This window comes from Streptopelia decaocto, assembly GCF_964273445.1.
Source record: "Streptopelia decaocto genome assembly, chromosome: 1".
Classification (NCBI taxonomy): Eukaryota; Metazoa; Chordata; class Aves; order Columbiformes; family Columbidae; genus Streptopelia; species Streptopelia decaocto.
In genome coordinates this window covers 5,326,618-5,340,194 of record NC_138663.1, presented here as the reverse complement: position 1 = coordinate 5,340,194, position 13,577 = coordinate 5,326,618, and the positions used below count along the sequence as shown (strand labels likewise).

General features: G+C 39.3%; 1 protein-coding gene across 1 annotated transcript in view; it reads right to left on the bottom strand.

Annotated features, from left to right (window-relative positions):
- TAF3 (TATA-box binding protein associated factor 3) overlaps nucleotides 1-13,577 on the bottom strand; it is a 127,613-nt gene that overhangs the window by 106,965 nt on the left and 7,071 nt on the right. Inside the window, exon 2 of the mRNA XM_082067267.1 lies at nucleotides 8,210-8,452. Coding sequence (XP_081923393.1) covers nucleotides 8,210-8,452 — 243 coding nt within the window. The remainder of the gene's footprint in view (nucleotides 1-8,209; nucleotides 8,453-13,577) is intronic.

Sequence of the window (13,577 nt, the reverse complement as noted above, 5' to 3'; positions counted from 1 at the left end):
AACCGGGGTCATGTCTCCAAATGCCAGGTTGAACTCTCCCTGTTATTCATCCAACTTTACATTCTCAGGCTCTTGCAGAGGACAGTGGAGCTGCTTGGACACAGAAACGAGTTATCCCTTCCTAAGGACTTACCCACTCACTAATATTCCCTGGAGCAAACAGGACCATGTACCCAAAGGCGAAGACTGGAAGAAGGCACTGAATTTAAGAGCTGCACAATAAAGTTATAGCGCTTATCTGTGTGTGGCAAAAGACAAATAATTCAAATGAGCTTTCTTAGTCATAATTTTAAAAATTAGCAGGCAGAGTTCCTTGGTCTTAACCTGGACTCTACCACATATTTGTCTGCAGAAGCTTGTAATGAGTCATTCACCTGATTAATGCAAGAGAGATACGGGTCCTGTAATCCATGAGTGATCTTTGTCTAGACAACGGCTTGCGCTAAGATCAAGGTTGGGCTCAGCTACACTCGAAAACGTGCGTGTAAACACCGAGCGGTGTCTGTTCCTGAATAACTCCAATACTTTTCACAGGAGGAAAGGAGTGTTTCAGACACTTCAAAAGTGTTTAACTGAAAAAAGTTACTCCTCAAGTAACTCTTCTCTGGACGGCACATTATTTGGAATAAACACCTGGAGTATCAACTCCTGAACTCCAGATGTGGACCCTTCGCCACATCCATGTAAATGCCACAATTAATAGTTGTTAATCAGCAGCAGGAGCACACTGGTATTGATGGGGAAACTTAGGGCCACGTGTCTCAAAATCAGATATACACAGGTCTTAACCACTTTGTTCTACTTTTAAGTCCTTCTCAAACGATTCCCTCAACTATAGCACAAAATCAAGGCTTGCTGGGGTTATGAGCCATTTTTCAGAAAGTCTGGCACAAATTCCTGTGCGAGGGGGTAACAACTGAATTTGTGGTTTGCTCCTAGTATCTAAAATACTTTTATTCATTTTTTAAAGGCCAAGAGTTGTTAGTAACCACTGACTAACCTCTTCTTTGGGTTAAAGCATCCTTGCTGGCAAAAGTCAAAGAGCAAGAGCACTGAAAAATAACAAAGTTACAAGGTCAGCCCTTAAAATAGGCCAGTTGGCTTCTCACTTATCCTGATTCAAGGTGGCTAGACTTTCCATTTCCCACCTCCTCCCCTAGAGTCACCCAAAATACTCGGTGCAGTAAGTCTGAAAAGCCTGAGAACAGTAACACAGAGCTATCAGACAATAACCTAATTTGAAACGTATGCTTTCAAAGGCACAAAGGTGTCTGATGATGTAGATGAAATGAAACCCTGAGGTGCAGCAGCAGTACACAGCGCAGGAAGCAATGCGGGTGCTAAACAAAGTCACACATTGTCAGAAAAGGGAAAAACTGATCTGACGTGACGAGTCAAGACAAGTGACAAAAGTTTTGCTGAGGAAGGATCAGTGGGAAATTATAGTCATGGCAGCATTTCTGTTCAAAATATACAAGACAATAGAATCCTTTTATCGTAAAGCCCCGTTTTCTCCTCTGGTTTTATTGTAGCCAAAATTGCAATTTGCACATCACAATGCAGTGAAAGAATCCATGACTTTCATTCCAATTCATTGTAAATAATTTACTGGCTTTTATGACTCAACTTCTGCATTGTGCAGTTATTTTCAATCCTTAAGAATCACTAACAACTTGTAAGTTATCTAAACAGGTCTGAAAAACATAAAAGTCTTTGTGGGAAGACTATAAAAAGATGATAACCCATTGAAGAAACATCACTTCAACTTCATTTCATTTGCTATATGCAGTGAATAAAACCAGAGAGCAGGAGGAGCTAAAGAAATACATTTTCACAATGCTGAATTTTTATAGTTAGTATTACTAGTTCCTTGTTATTACTTTTAAGAAAATGGAGCCGGCATCTTTATAAAATGTATCTTCTCATTTGCTTATTCAGGTACAGCTTGGTTCCAGCTGCTTTATTTGTTTTGAAGGATACAACAAAAACAAACATAAACCCCATCACAAGCTCTCTCTCCCCAAACCAATGCAAACACTTTTAATCCATTTCCTCCATTCTCCTCTTCCAGCTTCTTACAAAAATAGCAAGAGAGGTTTTTTTTTTCCAAATACATGAATGATTAGGAAAAGTTAGGTACTAGCTTCCTATAGAATATAAAATAGCGTATGTCTCTGTCTGCAAAGTCTATGATGCCCAGCTATGTGATTTGGTTTGTGCCACAGATAAAGTTTGACTATGGCACTTATTACATTGATTTTATTTTTTTAACAAGTGCTGCAAATTAAATGAAGCTCTTTGGTGAAAGTCTATTTAGTTTCACATTTTAAGCTTTGAAAAAAAAAAGTCTTCTTCATTAAATCCTTTCTTGCAGTATTTCACTGGAAATTATGGTTTCGATTATGATACAAGTTCTAAAGAAAAGGTAAAGATACAGTTGTCTTCCCAATTACAGCTTTATCAGCACGCCTTCTATAGAAGAGTTAAGGCACATTTTCCATACACTTTATTTTTGTTCCTGTCTCATATTTTCCTTTTTCTTTGAAACCTGCCTCTCCTATTGGCTCTTCCCCAATGCTTTTCTTCTGCCTGCATCTCAAGCTTGGCTGCCTTTCTCATTTTGTCTGTTCCTCCTGTTGCTTCTTCCTTGTGAGGCTGATGTGTCCGTGAAGACTCGTTCGCACAAAAGCCATCAGTGGCTGACACTCTGCGTATTGTACAGACAGCAAATACTCAGCAAACAGCAGCCAGGAGTGAACATTCCCAGACTGTTTTAACTTTTCAAACTGGTACCTGCTTGTTGATGGGTGGCGGTTTCCTAACCAGGTATATTGGAAAAGCTCTGTTGAGAAGATCCTTGCTGCTTTTAAATCATCAGTGTGGCTGTTAGAATGAAGAAGAGTTGGCCTGTGGGATTAAACTAGACCTAGAAAGGCTTACAAACGACAACAGCAAGGGCTGTGTTATCAGAATGGCAAAGTCGAGATCCCAGCATCCTTCATAAAGCATATCATGCGCTAATTTAGAAAGAGGCGTTGGCTTTGTTTAACCCTTGAGGAAACCAGAGACTTGAAATGATGCTGCTCTGAGGTCCAAGACTTGCTACATTCAGTTCTGGACGATGGCCAAAGAAAGCACTGCTAGACTGAGGGGCCGGTGACAGTTTTAAAATTGGATCTATCTAGCCACTGGAGCGAGACACTAATGCTTTATACCACCATGATGCTTAATGCTTTATACAATGACAGTTCTAGCACCGGCAGACCCTAGATATCAGATGCAAAAATTCATGTTATGGTTGGACTCTATGATCTTGAGGGTCTCTTCCAACCTAAATGATTCTATGGTATTTTGATTAGCACCTTGCTTCACGCACACCCCCCTTCTCATCAATTCAAATGTAATTTTTAGTAACTAACGTTGTCTGATAAAACTAGAGATGTTCTGAGATGATGTATAACTTCACAGCTGGGTTTCCATGCTTCCAAGTGGCTGCAAGCATCAAGTTTGGATGGGTAACAGGTCCTAACATCACGTCAGCAGCAAAGAGGGGAAAAGGCAGGACTGTAAGATCATCAGCAATTTTATGCTTTGATCTGCCAGGGAAATAAAATGCTCCAACCGAAAAGGGTACAGATTTGTGCACTGTGCCAAGAACTGGTCCTGACACAATGATCAGAAACACGATGCCCATGCTTGAATACACATCATTAGGAATGAAAGTCCACAAAACTCAGTGCCTGGTAAAAATGGTATTTCTTTCCAGGTCATATTTAAGGGAAAGGAGCCGAACCTCTACAAAGTGGGAGTGAAGTGGTATGAAGCAGAAAACAAAAGAAAATGAAGCAAGAACTGAGGAGGAGGATTGACTCCCTAAAAGCTGCCCCTCTCCCCATAAGAAAAATCTCAGCTACCGGGAACAGGCTCCCATGTATTTTCCCTTCTGACGTACCCCAGCACAGCTACAGTGTGAGAGAGGAATGAGGACCTAATGCAAATATAACAGACTACGAACAGTATCACTTGCAAAAAAGCAACGTGTTTTCTTCAGTCTTCCAGTCTGAAAAACAGGGATGGACAACCTGTGACTTCATTCAGGGAAGCTTAAAACTAAGATTACTACAGCACATGTAGGACTCGCACTTCACTTTTCTTTAATTATGGAGGATGATACATGTTCTTAAAGCATCAGGACTGAGGGTTCTCAACATTATCACAAAATGTACCAGTGATTATCATTAGCTGTGGAAAAGTATCTGGGCTTTCTCAACTGGCCTACTTTCAGCACAGTACTGTTTTGCTTCAAATGCAATCAACAAATTCTATGAAGTTGATGTATTACTGCAAAATGCATGTTCTTTTACATTAAAGCGCAAGAAATAAAGCATGACCATCATGTTTTGCAACTAATTTATTTTTTTCTCCTTTTTTAATCTGTCTTGCAACTTTACCATGACATTTTAGTGACAACAGTGCTAAAATAACTCAAAAAACAAAAAGGAGACTAATTAAAAATAGGCAGACAGCGAACATCATGATATATTGGCATAAAATTATCCCTTCACTGTCCTTTGTAAAAATACTGCTAAAAAGCCAACATTTGCCATGGAAATACTAAGTCAGATTGTTTTATAAAATACATAATTTTATATGCAGATCCTCGCAGCACAAGTATTTGGAATCTGCACCAGATCGTTTGGTTAGTGCTGCTTTCTTGGAACAAAACTTGTACCACTGAACTGAACTTGCAACCGACACAAATTACAGATCTCAAAAACCTAATTGATTTCTGAAGTTGTTGGGGACAGGGAAGAAGACATTTCAAGAGCTGTTTCAGCATTTTTTGCTATCGAGTACACATGAAGGAAACGGGTCCTCTCAGGTTGGACAGGACTTTTTGCTCTTATCGAGTCTTTGGTGACGATAACTAAGACATGGCACAAGGTGCTGGGTAGATTGTATGATCTGAACACAACACCACCCGTTCTAGAGTAAGTGGAAATAAGAAGTTAGTTACACAAGCAGAATGAGAGGACTTTTAAGAAGGAGGTTAGCAACACCTACTGGTCATGGTGCATACTGAATGCTCTTCTTTTTTTAAAAAATTAACAATAATAGCAGCTTTTTTCTTACTGAAGCACCTAGTTAAAATTACCTGTGAAGGCAGTTTGTCACCACAGATAATCCTTCTAATTAGATCAAATGATAAAATTAAAAGATGTTGCCTCTTCCAATAAACCTTGTTCTGTTCATACCCTTAGACCGTCGCGGCTACATTATTGCTATAATATAGCAGCACTAGTAATTCCTGAATCATATCAGTAAATAAATACCCGTAACATGAACTGAGCTCTAAGCTTCAATATAAAATGGGACATAACGAGTCCTCCTGACAGTTCCTTTAAGTGACTGTAAGATTTACATTATACATCGTAATGTGCATGATGCCTGCCTTCTTTACTAATTATCTTTATTGCCTGCTCAAAGCAACTCAAATGTTATGAACTGCACAATCTCGGCAGCTCTATGGGTTTTTTTCTTCTACTCTATAAAGATCTGTAAACTATTCAAACAGCTTCTGCAATTCTTCAGTATTTTTACCATGCATTCATTTAATCTGCAAAAGTAAAAGGTTTTCTTCCAAATTTTACTTGGGAATAAAACACAACTAACATACGCAACAGAGTTTCTTGATCTACCTCACCACTTCCAAAAAAAACCCCCAGAAATACGGAAAAAAATTACAAATAGCATTTTCAAAAAACACTTTATTCCAAATTAAAACGTGCTCAACTATAACTATTTTAGATAAACTATAACAAACCAGCATTCAGCAGTTGTATTTTATGCTTTCTTTAAATTTCCATTAGAAAATAAATATTGTATTCATTTTTTGAATCCCCTGATACAATAGCCTTAGGCAGTAGAAGTTTTCCTGGTTCTCATCCAACTTTGGAAATAATATCTTCTTGCTTTGGGTGTTAAAAGGATTCATACATTATTTATAAGGCCTGCTCAAATCTAACTCCTGGATCTAACTTGCAAGAGAAAGAGTATAAAAAGTTACATACAAAAAAAGCCCACAACTGTCCCCATTTCAGTTTTCCACGTCTCTTTCTATGTCAGGTATTGCTAGACTGAGCCTGTAATACTCTCATCTCTCACTCCCATTTTCCAGATATTTGTCTACAGAGCCTTGTTGAATTTGATCTTTCTTGCATATTTTTAAGGTATGATTTTCCAAGTAAAAAAAAAAACCCACAAATAAACAAAGCCACAAAACTGCCAGGTAGGTTGTTACGCTTCAAAAACGCTGGATTTCTCTGACAGAATGGTGTTTGTTTACCTCCTAAAAAATCAAGGCTAAAGTGTTTCAAGAAAGTAGCCAGAACAAGGTAACTAAAATCCCTTTTAACTTCTTAACTTCTTCCTCTATACTTTTCTCTTTTTAATCTTGTCTACATGTATGATATTTACATTCTGTTTGTTTCTGCCTGGTTGAAGAGAGTTCATTGTTAGTTTTTAAAAACAACCCTTTTAACAAACTTCACAAGGGGAAGATTTTAGTACCGTCTTATCAATCCGGCAAAATATTCCTGCAGTTTCACTGAAACCCAGAAGTTTTGCTTCCAGGATTATATTAAGACACTCAAATGCTATTGATCTGTAAAATAACTATGTATCCTATGCAAGGGAAGAAAACAGAACAGTCAGGTCTTACAGAAATACTCATCAGCATGAAAAAGTCCTCACATTATTACTGGAAATAGCATATTTGTTCTGAACACACTAAACCCACTGTATCCAATAGCCCTTTATGCTTCAGATTCCTGTTCCTGACTATAATTCCACTTAATCTAACTGGAGCACATAGTAACTGCATCTCTCTAGCTGAACACCATGTATGAAAGACTGAACCTACACTTACTACAGCTTAATAAATCACTGAAAAACTGCCCCACGCAACATTTGTACCAGCACAGCAATGGGTTTCGTTCACCCAATAAGGTGACGTTGTTTACGTTCATCTTTACACCGGGCAGAATTTTTACACATATTTCAATGTTCAGACTTTGAGACTTTAGTTCTTAAAAAAGAAAAATATGCATAATAGAGTATAATCTCCATTCTTTCCCTATAAAATTAGAAATGAAGTAAGAAGTTTGAGAAGATTGCACCAGTTCGTTACACTCTTTCAGAAAATGAAGTTCTGTCTGGGATTTTTGTACCCAGTCCACAATGCGTTTATTTCCTCACAAAATATAGTTGGATGGTGTTCAATACTCAAAGGGAAATTAGACTAGGCTGTGTTTCTTAAAGGTGTATCTTATTAGCAATCAAGTCTCACGTAGCTGAAAAATAGAATAAACCAATTTTGCTTTTTCCACTGTCACTGTTAAAATTCTTGGGCTGCAGCCCGGAGTGTTTGTACAGTTGTTTCCCTATGACAGTGACCCCCGGCCTCTGTGGGACAGCTGCACAAAAAAGGGAAGGGGAGCAGTTGGAACAGTGATAGAACCCTAATCAACATCAGCAAAGAGAATTAAAAGCCAGCACTATGCCTCTAAAGGACTCTTACTTCCTTATTTTAAATCTGACTTGATTTTAGTTGAAAGAGATTTTTGGTGGTGTGGGTTTTTTTTTTCCCTCCCTTTTGTTTAGTTGTTTGTTTGGGAGTTTTTCTCTTTTTTTCCTTTTGTTTGTTTTTCATTGGTGTTTTTCTGTTTTGTTGTTGCTTTTTGTTTGTTGGTTTGGGTTTTGTTTATGTTTTTTTTTGTTAAATTTGTTCAAAGGAAGAAAAACAGCCATCAGGAGCTGGGAATGCTGTACCAGTCACCAGCCTTCCTTCTTCTACCTTTACCAAATTCTGTAAGCTCTTGCAGTATACACAAGTGTGACGCTAACACATGAAAGGTAACATAGAGTATTTGCTTCTATTGTCATCTGAAAACTTACCATTTAAATGCATTACGGAAACGTGTATTAACACACTGTATTTTGACACCAGTTAATCTTGGAAGAAAGCAAAAGAGTGGAAAATGACCTCCCCACAGCACTGCTACCTGTTGTAAAACCACACTCGTGTAACAGCCAGTGGGTCCTTTCAGAGCGACTGCGATGGGGCAGCACAACTCAAACCGTTCGAGGATGCAAACAAATATGCGAACGCACAGGGACCAAAACATAAAGCAAAGGATTAATTTCGCACCTTCTTGAGAGGAGACGATAGGTGGCATGTAATCGGGGATGTATTCCTTCCTTTCTTCGGCATCTTTACTTCCCGGCTGGGGAAACTGCAGGACATTGTTCTTGCTGACAGGAAACGATGGGATTTGATGTGCGAAAGTGACGGGTTCGATATTGTGTATATAATCTTCTAGCTCGTGCAGGTTAACCCCCATAAGCTTGAAGGCATCACCTACATCATCCAAAACCGGATCTGTGCGGCCATCTGTAACAAAAAGGAAAAAAACAACAAAAGAACGACATTTTCGCAAAACTTCGGTTAAATAAAAATTGATCAGCAGATCTATGCTTAGAGATTACAGTCTGCCACTAATGGAGATTATTGTCCCACAGTTCTGCCAGGTTTGCTGTTCATCAGGCTATATGTCTCAGGCTAGGAACACATTCTCATTTAAAACTGTTCTGTTCCGATCCAGAACGCTTTATTTCAACTCATACCATTAAAAGTCGGCACCTCAAGAAGCAAAATCAAGGGAGCAGCAACAAGCAGCTTTAGCTGGCAACAATTAACATCGCGCAACATCACAATAAAGCAGTTTTCAATTTCATAATATATATTCAAATAAACAAAACATGCACTTAATATATAGAAAGTGCCCCTTTACCACTATATAGACCAAATACTACTTTTCAGCCTAGAAAAGGAACAGCTTTATTTTTGTAACTGACTGTAGTTTACAGGTAGGAAAAAAAGATATCTCATGTATCTCTTGATAACAAAAATATTTCACATAGTATCTTTCCACCAGATGAAATCTACAGCCTTTATAAACTATGAGTCACTTTACCTACCGGTTAGATATACCTCCCAGATGAAACACAGGAATATTAAGTAGTGGTCTGATGAGGTGAGACTATTTTATATCAAATTTCATGGGCTGATTTCCCGGGGTGCTATTTGACTCTCTGGCAAAAATCTTCTTTTCTTTATGAAAAGCATAGAGAATCCCTACTGGCCAAGCACTCAAGATCTTTATGCAATAGGACCTCCAAGAAAACAGTTCAAGAGAGGCAGCAGTTTGTTCCACACACGTAATTTGGTTCAAAGATGTAGTTCAGAAGTCCTCCAAGTGCCTCAGTTTCCCTGACCTGATGGAGGGAAATCCCTCCAAAAGCCTCCAGAGGGAGAACTTCACACCTGGCTTTGGTAGCCAAGGCACCACTTTAAGTCTCAGCCTAACTTTTCATAATAGCAATAACACAAAAAGAAGATGCCTTAAGCCCCAAACATGACTTTTTGTTCTAATTCAATAAAATTATACTGAATTATTGAAATTCCGTATAGTTGGCTTATGAAGATATTACATCCCTACATGATGACAAGCTGTGATTTACTTTAAAAAGCAATTATGGAAAACCAGCCCGTGCTTATTGAAGGAACACAATCGCTATTGTGAAGCCCCAGCTTCGGAGAACTGGTGGGGGGGGATGTTCTTTTGTTTGTCCTTTAACCTAATCTCTTCTTGGTTTATCTTGAACCTGAAGCAGTCGAGCAGGCTGGTTCTCACATCACTGGATGAATTCAAACCCCCAGCCAACTTATGCCTGCAGGTACATTTGGAAAATAAGAATTTTGTTCTAGAATTTCTCTTCTTATTCTTGCGGTGAAGATAAGGGTAATACTCAGATTATGGTTTTGATTCTCAGCTCCGTAACACTGGCCTCTTGTGTGACTCTGGGCAAGTCGCTTGTGTTTTAATTCTCTCCACAGCTAAAAGGGAGATCAGACCAAGTTATCGCCTCTTTTGTCCGTCTGTATTTAGAACGTGAGCTCTGTACAACAAGAACGGATTTTGTGTTTGTATAATATCCAGTACAAGTGCAATACTAGTTTCCCCTGCAGACTCCAGGGACAGAGAAATATGGGGACTTACATAAACATAGTCAAAGGCGGATATCATCACTCTGCGGTAGTTATGAGATCCCTGTAGATATTAGGCAGACTGAAGAGTGTTTTATCCTTAAAAAATTAGATTTAGATAATTGACACAGCTAAGAAATGTTACGCTGTCCTTTTAGTTGCTCTTCAGATTACGAAGATAACTTTGAACTTACTGAACCATTTTCCAAGGTGTCAAGACTTACAGGTACAAGCTGGACAGCCAGTTATAAAGCAAAACTAGGGGAAAGCTTTCCAACAAGCCCAAAAGTAGAGTGTATTTATACCCCGGACACTCCTGAAATCACTGCCTGTGCTTTTCGCCAGTCGGGGGATTCACGGTGAGCCTCACAGCACTCATGTCCGGGTGGGTACTGCCCAGACCCAGCAGCATACCGACAGTCATGGACACACACGGCGCTTGTGCCGTGTTTCCCTTGGAAGAAAACCAAGTGCACACACAGGAAAAATGCTGCAATAAGTTTGTTTCCCACCTGGACAAGCTGGGGCACAGGAGTGTAAGATGCACCACAACATCTACCTCATTGCTGGGGCTCCGTGAAGGTGTCTCGAGTGCCTTGATCAGCGTGCGCCTCTTGACACCAGCACCGTCATGGAATCATTTTGGTTGGAAAAGACCTTTAAGATCACCAAGTTCAACTGTTAACCCAACACTGCAAAGTCCACCTCTAAACCACATCTCTAAGCACCACATCTTCACATCTTTTGAACCCCTCCAGGGATGGTGACTCCGCCACTGCCCTGGGCAGCCTGTACTCAGGGTGAAAGTTTAGTCCAGTTTATCACTGTGAAAAGGTCTTTTTCTAGATCTGCACGTGATATTTTCTCACATCCAAAAGAGTGTACTGACATGATTAGTAAAAGATAAATGCTACAAAGTACTTCTTCCTACAAGCGCTTATTAAGAACACATGACAGAGAACCGACTATGAAGTGTAACTGAAGCACTGAAATACTCAAGCAACTATATCAAAAAACAATTATGTGTGTTAGAAAGCAAGTTCAAAAGAGGAACAAAAAAACCCTGAAGACACAATTGTCCCATGTCTTGGACATTTGCCTCCAAAGAGACAATGCTAAGTCATAATGTTGATTAAAACATCAAAATATTTTTAAACCTGCAACTGCCACAGGGACAAAAGGACTGATCAGTTAACCTCTTCTTTCCAAGACAGAGTGTCCTCTGTGGTAACAGTGTACATGGGGAGGTTTAGATCAGGTACTGCACCAGGGGAGGTTCAGATTGGATATTAGGAAAAAATTCTTCACGGAAAGGGTTGTCAGGCATTGGAACAGGCTGCCCAGGGCAGTGGTGGAGTCACCATCCCTGGAGGGGTTTAAAAGGCGTTTAGATGAGGTTCTTAGGGACATGGTTTAGTGCTAGAGTGAGGTTATGATTGGACTGGATGATCCTGAGGGTCTCTTCCAACCTAAGTGATTCTATGAAAAAAGTTTCAGATTGGTATTTATATCTGTTTTTAAATCAAAACACTTATGAATTGGAAATATACATAAAACAAAAATGCATTAAATCTAATTTCAGGTGATTCATCAAATAACGGCTTTTGCCCTTACACTTATATTAGAACAGTTTAGCATTCCTCTTCTCTCTCTGGTTTAACAAAAGTTCACTTAGAAAGACAGATATGTGAAAAAGAATGCTGACAAACACATAACACACTCTCTCCTGGTCTTTCATTAAGTTTTAGGCTTTTTTTCCTGTAAGTAAATGATGAAAAAAAAAAAAAAATTAATTTGTGTTTACTGAACTTGTCTCAATATTCTTCAGATATTTGTGCTCTCCTCAGTTTCAAAATTCAGATGCTGAAGAATCTCAGTGAAATAATTAATCCAATGTCACACAGCAAGTAAGATCACAACCAGTTTTGGAACTTTTTGTTTCCAGCCTCTTGCTGTTCCCTGTACCATGACACATCAAATAATATCTGTTGTCCAGGACTGGGAATTGAAGGAAGGAGGTGGGAACAGTTCATCCAGCAAGTTACAACTCTCCTCCTTACCCCGTGAACAGTGAGCTAAGAAAACATCTTTCTCATGAGTTTTTAAACGGTACTATTTCCCTGTGCTCTGAAACTGATACAGCTGTGGCAAAGAGAAAAGCTAAATTAAGACCATTCCGTCTCAAAACAGCTCACCAGAAACCCGTGGGAACGGCTGCCCAGTTATGATACTCTCAGCTTCCTTATGCACGAGAACAAACCAGGTGATGGGGAATCTGCACGTGGAAATGGAACCCCAAAAAAAGCACAGAACAGAGATTATGGGCAAACAGAATCCATGCAGAACTGAGTATTTGGATGGGAATTTACCCAGCACTTAACCTGCTGCTGAGCATCACCTGCAGATACACCCAGGTGCCTACAAGGAAAAACAAATCAAACAGGAGGGCAGCGCACTAACTCCCCTTCAAGGAATAAAAGCTCGTTCTCTGTTTGGTGGGGAAACGGAATTTTTAGAAGCTACTAAAGCCTCGTTATATTTGCAAAAGTCACAAGAATTCCTCCAGGAAACTAGCTGACCCATGCTTATGTCATCCAAAGACACTGGGAGTGGGTAAGGCTTAGGGGAAAAAACTGTCTTACTTTCCTTAAATTCAGACTCAGGAATAGCTGAGTTACTTTCGTCACACTCAATCCCATCAGCTCCTCCTTCCTGGCCCAAAGTTTGTATGAATCAGTGAAAATTCAACAAGCGAGTCAACACAAAACAGAAAACAGAAAAGCTTTTAGTTTCATGCAGGGTTTTTTAAAGGGAGCAACTGCAACCATGTAATAAATACACTGAGAAAAATTAATGAGTCACTACCCATGCAACACGTACAGTTTACTATAAATAGCTCAGTATTCACCCTCATGTCTGCTATAAAAGATATTTTTTTAAAAATTTTATTTTAATCAGCCAATTACTAGGTATGGCCCCTCAGTATTTTTATTACACGCTCTATCACAGATTCCTTGTGCTCCTGCACATCACACAACCCTGCCATGCATTAAATACCCATGTATCTACACTGAGTACTTACTCCAGGATAACTCTTTCAAGCAGACAACGCATTGCTTCCATCCAGCATCCACAAGAACAGTCAGAAGCATACACAGTAGATTATTTAGTAATAGTATATATGCACTGATGTGGGGAAAAAGGGTCCTATTAATGTAGTAACCAGGCAGGCAAAAGCATCTACGTGCTATTTTTGCTCAGAGTCTGCTCCTTTTCTCGATAACATCACAAACGTCAAGCAAAACCTCAAGTTGTCTTTCTTTATGGTCAGCCAGCAAGAAGTCAATAAGCTTAAGAACATCAACATTTAGGGTTATCAGGATATAAAGAGATACACTTCTTATAACAAATGTTACAGGCCCTGGATAGATACTTGTTACAACAGTTGTTCAGCATCAGTACAGGGAAT